Source organism: Pan troglodytes, chromosome 2 (assembly GCF_028858775.2).
Source record: "Pan troglodytes isolate AG18354 chromosome 2, NHGRI_mPanTro3-v2.0_pri, whole genome shotgun sequence".
In the NCBI taxonomy this organism is placed as follows: Eukaryota; Metazoa; Chordata; class Mammalia; order Primates; family Hominidae; genus Pan; species Pan troglodytes.
The window spans coordinates 132,838,035-132,850,814 of record NC_086015.1 but is presented as its reverse complement, the minus strand read 5'-3'; the positions used below and the strand labels follow the sequence as shown (position 1 = coordinate 132,850,814).

Genomic DNA, 12,780 nt, shown 5'->3' with positions numbered 1-12,780 from the left:
GAAAGAGCGAGGAAAGCGAGCGACGGCGGCGGCGGCTACGGGGAGAGACCCTGGGGCCGCGGGCGGGTCCTGGAGGGCGCGGGCGGCGAGACCCGCGGACGGCGGGGCGTGGCCCAGGGCGGCCAGGGGCAGGCGGGGGTCCCGGGGGCGGGCGGGGCCGGGGCGGGGAGTGAGGGCGTGTCCGCAGCGGAGCCGCCCCCGCCCCGCCCCCGGGCTGCGCGGCGAGGCTGAGCCGGGCCCGGGCGCCGGGGCCGGGGGCGGCTGGCGCGGGCAGGAAGCGCCTCGCGGCCCGGGCCCGCCCCCCGCCTCCCGCCGCCTCCGGGCTCCCGGCTCCCGGCCGCGCCTCGCCCCATGCACTCGCCGCGCCGCGCAGCCCGCGCACGCCCGGATGGCTCCTCGCGCCGCGGGCGGCGCACCCCTTAGCGCCCGGGCCGCCGCCGCCAGCCCCCCGCCGTTCCAGACGCCGCCGCGGTGCCCGGTGCCGCTGCTGTTGCTGCTGCTCCTGGGGGCGGCGCGGGCCGGCGCCCTGGAGATCCAGCGTCGGTTCCCCTCGCCCACGCCCACCAACAACTTCGCCCTGGACGGCGCGGCGGGGACCGTGTACCTGGCGGCCGTCAACCGCCTCTATCAGCTGTCGGGCGCCAACCTGAGCCTGGAGGCCGAGGCGGCCGTGGGCCCGGTGCCCGACAGCCCGCTGTGTCACGCTCCGCAGCTGCCGCAGGCCTCGTGCGAGCACCCGCGGCGCCTCACGGACAACTACAACAAGATCCTGCAGCTGGACCCCGGCCAGGGCCTGGTAGTCGTGTGCGGGTCCATCTACCAGGGCTTCTGCCAGCTGCGGCGCCGGGGCAACATCTCGGCCGTGGCCGTGCGCTTCCCGCCCGCCGCGCCCCCCGCCGAGCCCGTCACGGTGTTCCCCAGCATGCTGAACGTGGCGGCCAACCACCCGAACGCGTCCACCGTGGGGCTAGTTCTGCCTCCCGCCGCGGGCGCGGGGGGCAGCCGCCTGCTCGTGGGCGCCACGTACACCGGTTACGGCAGCTCCTTCTTCCCGCGCAACCGCAGCCTGGAGGACCACCGCTTCGAGAACACGCCCGAGATCGCCATCCGCTCCCTGGACACGCGCGGCGACCTGGCCAAGCTCTTCACCTTCGACCTCAACCCCTCCGACGACAACATCCTCAAGATCAAGCAGGGCGCCAAGGAGCAGCACAAGCTGGGCTTCGTGAGCGCCTTCCTGCACCCGTCCGACCCGCCGCCGGGTGCACAGTCCTACGCGTACCTGGCGCTCAACAGCGAGGCGCGCGCGGGCGACAAGGAGAGCCAGGCGCGGAGCCTGCTGGCGCGCATCTGCCTGCCCCACGGCGCCGGCGGCGACGCCAAGAAGCTCACCGAGTCCTACATCCAGTTGGGCTTGCAGTGCGCGGGCGGCGCGGGCCGCGGCGACCTCTACAGCCGCCTGGTGTCGGTCTTCCCAGCCCGGGAGCGGCTCTTTGCTGTCTTCGAGCGGCCCCAGGGGTCCCCCGCGGCCCGCGCTGCTCCGGCCGCACTCTGCGCCTTCCGCTTCGCCGACGTGCGAGCCGCCATCCGAGCTGCGCGCACCGCCTGCTTCGTGGAACCGGCGCCCGACGTGGTGGCGGTGCTCGACAGCGTGGTGCAGGGCACGGGGCCGGCCTGCGAGCGCAAGCTCAACATCCAGGTACACCCGGGCGGTGGCGGCGGCGGCGGCGGCGGCGGCGGCGGGGGCGGGGGCGGGCGGGAACCGAGCGGGTCGTGAGCTGAGTGGGTCACAGGTGGGAGCGCGCAGAGATCCAGATGTACGTGGAACCCAGGTGTGCACGCGAGAATACAGGTGTCCCCCGAGGGGTACTACTGGCACCTGTATGGCCCAGGTGGGCATGTGCAGGGACTCAAGTGAGTGCCGGCTCATGGGCGCGCATACCTAGGCGTACTGGGAGGGGTCCAAGTTGCCACAGGTACCCAGGTGCGCATAAAGCCCAGGTATGCACGTGAGGGTCACAGGTGCATGCTGAGGGCGCAGTAAGTGACTGCATGCCTGACCAAAGTTGTGTTCTGGGGCCACTGCGTGAGCCTGTCAGAGTTACCATTGCACGTTGGTGATGGGTGCATGGGTGTGGCAGGTGTGCAAGGAGGCACACAGGTGTGCACCGGGGCCCTGCAGATGTCTGCATGGACTTGTGTGCCAGCAAGCTGGGGCCTGAAGACGCACAGGGCAGACAGGTGTACTGCACAGACACTGGTACAACGGGACAGGGCTAGGTGTGCAGTGGGACGTGCGTGGCAGGGGACGCAGGTATTTGGGCATGAGTCGGTACTCTGAGGAGGCTGCATGGTTGGCAAACAGGTGTGTGCCTGAGGCCAACTTTTATTCACCTATTCTGCAAATATTTCCTGAGCACCTAGTATGTACCAGGTGTGGGAGTCTGGGGTAAACAATAGCACTTGTGGAGTGCCAGCTAGGGGCATCACATGTCACAATTCCCAGTTCTCAGAACAACCCTCTCAGGTAGCCTCTATTCTCATCACATTTTACAGATGAAGAAACAGGCACAGAGAGGTTAAGCAACTTGCTGAGGATCACACAGTTGGGCGCTAGCAGAGGTGGATTTGAATCCAGCCTGTCTGGCCTCAGCATCTGTGTTTTTAATGCCCAGCCTTTGCTGCCTTCTGGACTTGGATCTCAGAGTGCGTGTGTTTTGGGGGCGTCCCAGGCAGCTGGGGTGGGCAGATGCCAGGGCCAGGAGAATGGAGGGATGTGAACAGGGGTGTTTTGGGGGCAGGAGAGGGCCGTGGGGCTCAGTGGGGAATGAGGAGGAGTACAGGCGGGCATGGGGCCCAGGTGTCTGAGGCTGGGTTGGGCAGTAGCAACGGGGGCCAGGTTGACGGAATCAGCATGTGTGTTGACATGACAAGGGTGCGGGAGGGGACTTGGTGTGGTTCCCTTAAAGGAAGTTCATGGCAAGGGATTGCTCCTCACTGGCTTTGGGAGCTGGGTCTGTTGATCCCCATGGTTCACCTTGAGGAATGAGGCCCCAGAATGACACTGGGGCCTTTCCCACACCCTCCACCCATCTGAGTCTGGCGAGCCCACTTCAGCTCCACTGCCTGCCATTCCCTTAGGAAGCTGCATCTCCATCAGCAAAATGCAGAACTCAGCCTTCTTGTGGTGATCCCAAGCCTTCCTTGGGGCCCCACCCTGTCCGTTCTCCATGGCTGTGACAAGAATTTCATGAGATTAACCATTCCTCTGTGGGCGGGCCCAACACTGGGGCTTTGAGAAAATGCAGATTCCTTCTCCCAAGGTCGAGGTCGGTCTCCCACGACTGCCCACCATCTGGCCGGCCACCCTGAAAGTAAAGGTCACGGTGGGTGAGCAGGGCAGACAGTCCAAAGGGTGGTGGGGCTGCTTGCCCTGTGCCATGGTTGATTCATCCACCATCTCCACCCCAGAGCTTCATCTCGCAGGCAACTGTGTTTGGCACTGGGGGTCTCAGTGGGGAGTCGCTGAATGGAGAGAAGTGTCCTGTGGGCTGAGGGCCTTCCTCCAGTAGTTTCAGGCCCTGTGTCTCGGCCCTTTGGTGTAAGCTGATCTGTGGGATTCCTTAGGCCAGCCCAGGGTTCCCTCCCCCTCTGGCAAGAACCATTCTGGTTCCCACGGTCCGGTCCCTCGGTGCAGTGACTCACCCAGCTGAGGGGGGCTGGAGCTTCTCTACCTAAGGGGACAGGGCCTCTCCAGGGACACAGCCCCAGGACAGAGTGGCGAAGGGCCTCTTCCCCACGCCAAGGCCACAGATTCCGGCTGCGGCCTTCCTTGGTCACCCTCCCTGTGTTTTCCACACCCTTCTCCTCTTCGCCGTGCCCGCTGTGGGCACAGGCCAGTGCCACTTGGCAGTATCTCCCAGAGGTGCTCAAGGTCCCCGGTCTGGGCCTCTAGCATGGGCAGGGGTGGGGGAGGTATCATTATTCTTGCTCCAGGCTGTTGCCAGCTACGCAGCGACAGATTCAGAACCTAGACTTTGCATCAGGCTGCTTGGGTTCAAGTCCCACTTTGTCACTTCCCAGCTGTGTGACCTTGGCCAAGGAACTTAACCTCTCTGGGCCTCAGTTTCTTCATCTGTGAAGTGGGGACAGTAAAAGCAATCCTTATCCCAAAGCATTGTTTTAAGGACTACATGAATCGATAAATGCAGCTCAGTGTACCCAGTACACAGTAAGCACCAAGCAGATGGCAGCTCTTCTTGTTATTACTCTAAGGGACGTTATTAGCACAGGTCTCTGCTTGGTCCTGGAGAGCAGTTGCCTAATCTGGCTTGTTCTGCAGCTGTAAACACCCCACCATCTCCTACTTCTAGCCCCAGATGACACCTCCATAGACATTTACTAAGTCCCTATTGTGAGCCCAGTCCCATGCTGTGCCCTGGGGAGCCAATGGCAACTCACTTTGTTTCTACTCTTGTGGGCTGGGCAGGTGAGCCGAGGACGGATGTGTGACCAGGCCCTTATACACAGGGCAATGCGTGCCGCAAAGGGAGAATGAGGGTGGAGGGAGCCCAGCGGAGGGGGCGGAGGAGCAGGAGGAAGCCAGGTGAGGCCGGAGAAGAGGAAAGGGGTCCAGGCAAAGGGAGCAGCCTGTGCGAAGGCTGTGAGCGGGCTCAAGGGGGTCTGCGTGGCCAGGCAAGTAGAGTGGGAAGCACATGACACAAGGGCCAGGGAGGCCTGGGGAGACCGTCCTGGGGAGTCTGGACTTTATCCTGGGGTCCTGGGAGCCGTGAAGGGTTTTAGCCAGAGAAGTGGAGTGGTCTCAGCAGGCACCTGAGTCTCCCCGCTGCAGAAGGGGAATGCTCGTGAATACCTGCCTCTTAGGGCTGTTGGGGGTATTAAATGAGATCATTTATGTACCTGGAGCCTGTTTGCAATGACTACAATTCTTCTACATATTATTTTAGAAAGCCCCTAGGTAGCTGGTGAGAAGGAGCAATGGAGGAGGGAGAGTGGCTGAGAGGCTGAGGCCGCCTCCCGGGAATAGATTCCTTCACTCAGTCGCAAATATATCTTGAGCACTTATTGTGTGCCAGGCTCTGTGGTGGGTGCCAGATGGCAGTGGGGAGATGGGGCCGGCCTTGTTCTCTGGAGACATGGCTGGCCTGGTCTGCAGCAGTGCTGAGGGCTTGGAGGGTGGCAGGTGGGCTCTGGACAGATTTGGGGGCTGGGATGCAGCCCCAGTGGTGGGGAGTGACGGGATGGAGGAGCAGAAAGCTGCCCAGAGTCAGGCTCAGCAACAGGATAGATGTTGGTACCCATGGGGTGGGGCATGTGATGGGGTACCTCTGGGGAAGAGGATAAGTTTGGTCTGGGGAGAACCAGGAGCCTAGGATCCTTTTTTCTCCTGGTCCCATCTGGCTGGATTTCTCTGTCATTGGCACTGGGTGGCCTGGGTGGGGCTGCACATGGGGCAGGACCCCAGGGCCGAATGACCTGCAAGTGGGGCAGCTCAGCCAGGCCTTTGGAAACCCAGCCTCTCGCTCCTGCTTGAGGGTCTCATGAAGAACCCTGGGCCCTGGCAGGAATCCCTCGAGCCGCCCACAACTCCAGAGCCTGGGTCAGGATGGCCTCCCGACATTCTGGGTTCCCAGCTGACAGGACTTGCCCTCTGCCCTCCGCCTTCTTCCCGAGAACCCAAAGGGAGAAGCTGCTGAAGTGTGAGGCCAGAGGCAGAGAACCTCGGTCCCCGCAGCCCTCAGAAGTCCCCAAATTTGTCCCTGATTGTTTTCAACGTATTTGGGGCAGTTAAGATATTTTGAGAGAAACTGAGTGAAGAAATTAGCCTCCATTGCATGTAGCTTGGATCCCTTTCCTCAAATCACAGCCTGTTTGGAGTGCAAGCCAGTTGGGAAGTTGTTGAGTGCCACTGATGGGGGAAATTGAGGCACAGCGTCACCCAACAAGGTGGGGCAGGCTGAGTCTACCTTCCTTCCCCAAGTCTTTCTCCCCAACCTATGAATGACCATAATATTTGTATTTTTAAAACAAAAGGAATACCGACAGGCCAATGTCAGTGCAGCATTTTCAAGGTGTCTTTTTATAGTAAAGGTGGAAAAAAAACCATCAGGCAGTTTTAAACTGGCATGCAGTGGGTGGGTGCACGTCGTCAAGAAGACATTTTTTTGCACCAATTTAGGGGCTGAGATGCCAGGTGGGGGCGGAGGGAGAGAGAGCTTCCAAGATGGGCTTTACATTTGGGTTTGGGCTGGGGGCTGGGAGTGATCTCCCAGTGACCAAGGGTGCAAGCAGAGACACTTGGCAGGATTTAGGAGAGGGGGTTCTAGGAAGATTGGCTGAGATGACCCTCTGGCCTGGAGAAACAGATAGGGCTTGGACCAGGAGACATCCCTCCCAGCCCTGAGAATGTCTCGACCCCCAGGTACGTGGGCATACAGTCCATAAGCTGTGTGTCCCAGGGCCAGTCATTTACCCTCTCTGGGCCTCATTCTTTCTCATTATAAAACAGGTCTTATGCCTCCCTCCTAGGATGTGGGTAGATTAAAATCTCAGGGGTGTCTCTCTCAGCCTACTCTGGCTTAGGGGGCTGCCCATAATAAAAAATAAATACATAAAATAAAACCTCACATGCAGTGCCCAGGAAATGGCAGGCACAGGTATTAGTATCAAGAGGGAGAAAAGACACCAGAAAAAACTGGCCTCAGTGGACAGGGGATGCGCAGAGGAGGGAGGGTCAGGGCCTTGGAGGAGATGAGATCAAATAGGGCCTGAAGGCAGGCAGGGGTGGGTGAGACGCCTGGGTGCAGCAAGGGTGTGTTGGGTGCTGTCCCAGCCCCAGCACAGAGACTGAGATGGAGAGAATGAGCTCTAGTGCCTGGGCTGAGGAGTCCAGGGCAGCACTGTCTTGAAGGCAAGAGGCCTGTGGGCTCCTTGGAGTGAATAAAAACCGTCGCCGAGCTCGCGCTCTGCAGGCCTTTTATAAGCACCTACATGGTTGACCTCATGGCTGCCCCTCCCCTGGTCAGGCAGACAGTGCGTCATCATCATCCCCAGCTTACAGAAGGGGAAACTGAGGCCAAGAGAGGGGAAGTGACTTGCCCTGGCTCACACAGCTGGGGAGTGAGGGTCTGGATCTGCAGATAGAAGCAGGAGTCCTCTTCCTGGTGGCTGGTGAGCTGTGAGCTCTCCGTGGTGGGGAATTCTGCAGTTCCCCCTCTGGCTGGGCCATAGAGATTCAGGCAGGGCCCATTGTGATAGCAGTGACTCAGGCGGGCTGGGGCATCTGCAGAGGCCAGGCCACATGCTGGGGGTGGGGGCTGACCCAGCCTCCTGAGGAAGTCAGGGGAGGCAAGGAACTTCTAGTTGCATTTGTCTGAAAATGCGATCATCAGCCTCTGGAAGGAGTGAGCCCATGGCCCTTTGGGTGTGCAAATGAGAGATGTGGGTTCAATGGTCAGTGTGAATGATGGTCCACCCAGGAGGGTGAGTGGGGGATCTGTCAGCGCCCTGGATACGCCCACAGTGAGGCCTTCCACAGCCAGGCAGGCGCACATCGCTAGGTGAGTGCAGGACCCTGGGGCCAACTTCCCAGATTCAAATCCTCTCTCTGCCCCTTCCTAGCTGTGGAAAGTCCCATCCGTTCTTGGAGCCTCCATTTCCCCATTTATAAAGTGGGCTGAGCGCAGGGAAGACTGGAGTGGCCTGGCGGCATTCAGCAAGGGCCACGCGCATCGGGCCCGGCAGAAACGCCCTCTGCAAAGTCCGCTTCACCCGCCTGTGACTCCCGGTCTCCATGGAGATTAAGGAAACCAGCTGGGTTCCATGTCCTGGTTGCTGCCGTGAACAAAGACACGTGGCGTGTACTGGGACAGGAGCGGGAGGGCAGGAGCCCCGGGAGAGAGTGGTGCCTTCCCCTACCTGGGCCTCCGTTCTCCGACCCTGGAGTTGGCCCATGGAGTGGCAAGGAAGCCTTCCCTCTGACACCAGAACTGCCCCATCATGTCATAATTACTGTGGTTGTTGCTTGAGAACTTTCTCTGTGTTAGCCCTTTGCAGAGCACTTTACATATCTTTTAATCTCCCCAGAACCTGAATGAAATGACTGTTATCCCCAGTCTACGGAAGGGGAAACAGAGGTCCAGAAGGGTTAAGCATCTTGCCTGAGGTCACACCGTGGTGTGTGACTGTGGTGCTCCAGGTGGAGCAGGCTTCTGGCTGTAGCGCCTGTGACCCCTCATTCCTCCAAAATCTTTGACCGAAGGGGTGTGAGCCAGAGGGTGTCGGAAGGGGTGAATGGGCCCATTTTAAAGGTGAGGAAACTGAGACCCAGGGAACTTCTGCCTCCGCCGAGGCCCCTGTGAGAAGCAGTGAGGGCCTTTCAGGGTGGCCTGCAGAGCTGCCCAGCCCCAGCGCCCGTCATGGTCGCAGGCTGGGGTTAGGATGACCCCCTGGTGTGGACTCCTGCTACCGGGCCTGTAGCTGTCTCCACCCTCACATACCAGAGGCCAGCACCTCCTTGGTAACATCGCATGCCCGTCCAAGCTCTGGGTGGGGAGCTCTCTGGGTGGGGAGTATGTGAGTATGGGAGGAGGCTCAGCTTGCTACAGGACAGCCCCCAAGAGAGACAAATTGGACCCTCTCCAGGAGCCCCCAGAATGGTGAGGGAGGAGGTCATGACATCAGACAGATGCCACACACTAACCAGCTCATCAGAGGAGTGCGGGAGGGCTTCCTGGAGGAGGGGAGGTTGGAGCAGCACTTGACAGATGGGGCTGGGGAAGGCATTCCAGGCAGAGCACACGATAGGGGCAAAGGCTCAGAGATGTTGGAATGTGGCTTGGGTAGCAGGCCGAGGGGAAGCTGAGAGTGTGCTGGGCCTTGCCTGCAGGCTAAGGACTTGGATGCTGTCATGTGGGCTGCGGGGAGCCAGCAGGGCTTTGGGGAAAGGAGAGACATGGCTGATCTGGTTCCGGAAGGGACCCTGTGGCTGCTGGTCTGTATTGGCCCTGCCAGGTGCTGGCAGGATCCAGGGGCGGAGGCGCTCACCCGGAGCCCCCACTGTGGCTGGACCAGGTAACTCCCGAGGGCCTCTCCAGCTCTGACAGCCATGTGGGGATTGCCATGGAAACCAGCCGGTTCCCGAGTGGGGACAAGCCCAGAAAGTCTCTGAGTGCCAGCCACGTGGACTTGGATCCTCACTGCCCCCCAAGTACAGCCGTTTTCTTCTTTCCAAAGGCCATGTTTGAGCCAGGGCCGAACCAAACAGACCGCCCAGACAGGCATCCAGTGGCAGGGGCCCTGCTCCACCCTGCTCGGCTGATACTCGATGCAGTCAAGATCTGGGGGCCAGCGCCAGCGGGGGCCCTCCCCGCCTAGTCCGCCGTCCTTTACCCTGAAACTTGATAAATCATGCGCTGGAGGGGGAGGGAAGCTCGCAGCTCCATTACGAGTCCCGGCAAGGCCCCAGTGGGGCGTTAATCATGTAGCACTTTATGCTCTGATCGGTAAATAATGGGGGGGGGGGCCCGCAGGCAGAGGCCTTGGAGTGGAGGCCAGGCCCAGGAAAGTGGCCAAACCCCCTTGCCTGTGCCCTTCTCCAGCCTCTGCCCGCTATCTTTGTTTGAGGTGACTGAGCTCTGTAGAAGCAGCCATCACCTTGATGGGCCTCAGTTTCCCCAGCTCAAAACCCAGGGTTTTTCCAGCTCCAAGCGGCTGATTTCCTGGCAACTATTGGTGGCTCCCAGCAGAGCGGCGGGTGGGGAGGCTGTGGTTAAGGGCGGGGATCTGGAGCCCGCAGGCCTGCGCTGGAGGCTTGGATCTAGCCATTCCGGCTGTGTGCCCCTGGGCAAATCACTTCAACTCTCTGTGCCTCAGTTTCCTTTACTGTAAAGCAGCATCAGCTCTTTCAGGGTGTGGTGAGGGTTGAATGAGATAATACAGAAAGAGGTCTCAGCACAAAGCAGACTGCACACAGCTGCTTGCTACTGTCACTCTACCGAACTGTTACTATGAGAAAGCTGCCCCTCCCCATCCTGGGGCTGGGCCTCTGAGCTCGGATGTGGGCAGCTGGAGAGAGGGCCCCGTTGTCACCTCTGTGTCCCCAGCTCATGGAATCCAGCCCGGAGATGTTTGCGCAAGGCTCCAAGCAGCCCTGTCTTCTTGGCTGTGTCCACAGCGGTCGTGCGATGACTCTGGGACCAGCGGTAGAGTCCTGCTGCAGAGCACAGCCTGCGGCCAGGCATACGGGCTGGACCCCGAGGAGACCAGGGGCCGGGGAGGAGGGTGTGAGATCGAACCTCCAAGTCCCCCCAGCCCCAGGAGGGAACTGCCAGTGTTCCCTGGAGAGGCAACTATTTCTCGGCTCCTGGCCTGGAGTCCCTTCAGGGGAGGAAGCTGGGAGGGAAACTGTTCCAGGGCTTGGAAAGACTGGCTTCGTGCTCTGCCCCTCCTGCTGGGGGGAGGGAAGCCTTTTCCCTGGGCCAGGGAAGAGCCGCTGGCTGCCCATCCCACACTGTGCTCCTCTGGGACCCGGGGGGAGGGGAGCTGGAAATGGGGCCAGGCCGGGCCGGAATGAGAAACAGCTTCATGAAGGGGGAGCTGGGTATCTGGGGGCTGCGTCCAGCTAACTAAACAATGGCTGCTTGAGTCAGCGACTGTGGCGGTGGTTCCCAGGCGCCAGGGCAGAGCAGGCCGAGGCCAGAGCTCCCACTACCGCGTCCTTGGTGAGGGCGGTGTAGCCCATCCAGCCTCGGATGCTTTGACTTCAGGAAGCGGTGGAGTGGCTTGTCCCTGTCCTCGGGAGCTCCCGAGCCTCTGCTCCGTGGTCTGCATAGCTAATTGGGAACATTTATTGAGCACCTACAGTGCTTAGCACTGAAGGCTCCTATGAGCTCAGTCCTTCCATAAGCCCTAGGTGGTGGGTGCTATTGCTGTCTCATTTTACAGATGTGGAGTCCGAGGTTCAGAGGGGATGGTGCCTCCCACAGTGAGGTAAGAGCTGTGAGACTTAGGAGTCAGGAGCCTCAGCTTTCTCATCTGTAAAATGGGTACGCAGCAAGAGTGTGTGTGTGTGTGTGTGTGTGTGTGTGCGCGCGTGCGTGCATGCACCCCCAGGGCTGTAAGGTGCCCCCAGTAGCTGTAGTGTCACACAGTAGGTCCTTAATCCAGCCACGCTTGTGACCTAAGCCTGGGGCTTGTCCTTCCAGGCCATGCCTGTTTGGGGTGGGTGGGCAGATCATGCCCAGGCTGTGTGTTGGCCCTCAGGGCGGCCTGGCTGGCTGGCTTCAGCCCTTCCAGATGGTGTCCAGCTGGCCTGGATAACCTCAAAGCCCTGGAGCTGGGTGACCCGCCTCTTCCAGAGGGGTCAGGGAAACCAAGGCAGGCCTCCCCGAAGGGTCTGCCAGAGCTGCTATGTCCTTTGCCGTTTGTCTGAAGCCTCTGCTCTTCTCTGTGTCTTGGTTTCTCCAACGTGCTCCTCCAGGCTGCTTTTCCTCTGTGGCTAAGGCCAGGCTTCCTGACCATGGTGCTAGGCCTGGTTGGCCATCTTCTCCCCACAGCCCCTCCAGGAAGCCTCTTAGTCACCCCTGAAGGCGCTGGTATTTCCTTTCTCAGCAGCAGGTGGTCTCCTCCCTGGCATGGGGGCTGCTCCCAGAGGCCACCCAGGACCGAGTCCGTCCTGCCCCCTCCCAGGGCTGGCACACAGTGCACCCATGGCTCATTCCTTGCCTCAGTTTACTCTCAGCAGAGGTGTCAGCTTGCACAGTGTTCTGAGAGGCGGTGCATGCTGAAGTGGAAGGAGCTGGGGTCTGGGAGTCACAGGTGTGGCTTCATACCCTGGCCTGGCTGTGTGAGGCTGGGCTGCTGGACTGAAACTGGACACAGTCCACAGGCCACCACTGAGCCCGTGCCACATGGGCTCCACTCAGGGGAGCCCAGGAGGACTGGCCCTACCTGGGCTGTCCAAGCTGAGGGAGGAGTTGGCGGGGACGGGGGCTGAGAGAGGCCACAGAGGTCAGGGCCAGGTTGAGTGGGGCTTCAAGGGCCCAGGAGCAAAGTTTGGGTTTGTGTTGACAGCACTAGGGAACCATGGGGAGCTGTTGAGCTGCACAGGAGATGTGACCTGCTTTGCGGGGTTTTTTTTTTTTTTACAAAATAAACTTTTTACTTTGGAAAAATTTTAGATTTTCAGGAAAGTTACAAAGATAGTACAGACAGTTCCTGTATACCCGTCCCCTAGTTTCTCCCATTGCTAACGTCTTACCGTTACCGTGGTACATTTGTCAAAACTAAGAAGCCAACATTTGTTCTTTACTCCCAACTAAACTCCAGACTGCACTCCACAAACGTCTGCTTTCTTTTCCAGGAGTCCACGTTGCATTAAGCGCTTTGCAGTTTTAAAAGCTCTCTTTGGCTCCCGTGAAGGATGAATGGGAAGGAGCCCAGCTTTGGGAGGAGCTGGGGGGTCCAGACAGCCCAGTCCCCGGCCAGGATGTAGTGAGCTGCGGTCACCTTGCAGTTTTTTTATTTTTATTTTTTCGAGACAGGGTCTCTGTCACCCAGACTGGAGTGCGGTGGTGAAATTATAGCTCACTGCAGCCTTGACCTCCAGGCTTCAGGCGATCCTTCCACCTCCACCTCCCAAAGCGCTGGGATTACAGGCGTGAGCCATGGTGCGAACGGCCCACCCTGCAGTCTTAATACCCCAAAGTGATCATGTGCTTTCAGCTCTGTGGCAAATTTCAGCTCTGTGGCAAGGAAACC

At 60.0% G+C, this 12,780-nt stretch overlaps 1 protein-coding gene across 5 annotated transcripts in view; it reads left to right on the top strand.

Annotated features, from left to right (window-relative positions):
* The first annotated feature begins 261 nt into the window (after window positions 1–261).
* The window catches only part of PLXND1 (plexin D1), a 51,526-nt gene continuing 39,007 nt past the window's right edge, over window positions 262–12,780 (top strand). For 2 of the 5 annotated variants that reach the window (XR_010155766.1, XR_010155765.1), the window contains exon 1: window positions 303–1,699. Coding sequence is in view for 3 of the 5 variants with exons in the window: in XM_009446434.5 (XP_009444709.3) it covers window positions 389–1,699 (1,311 nt within the window). In the remaining 2 variants the exon portion in view is untranslated. Of the gene's footprint in view, window positions 1,700–12,780 lie in introns of all 5 variants that reach the window. The other 3 variants (XM_016941876.4, XM_016941875.4, XM_009446434.5) reach the window with 2 other exon arrangements.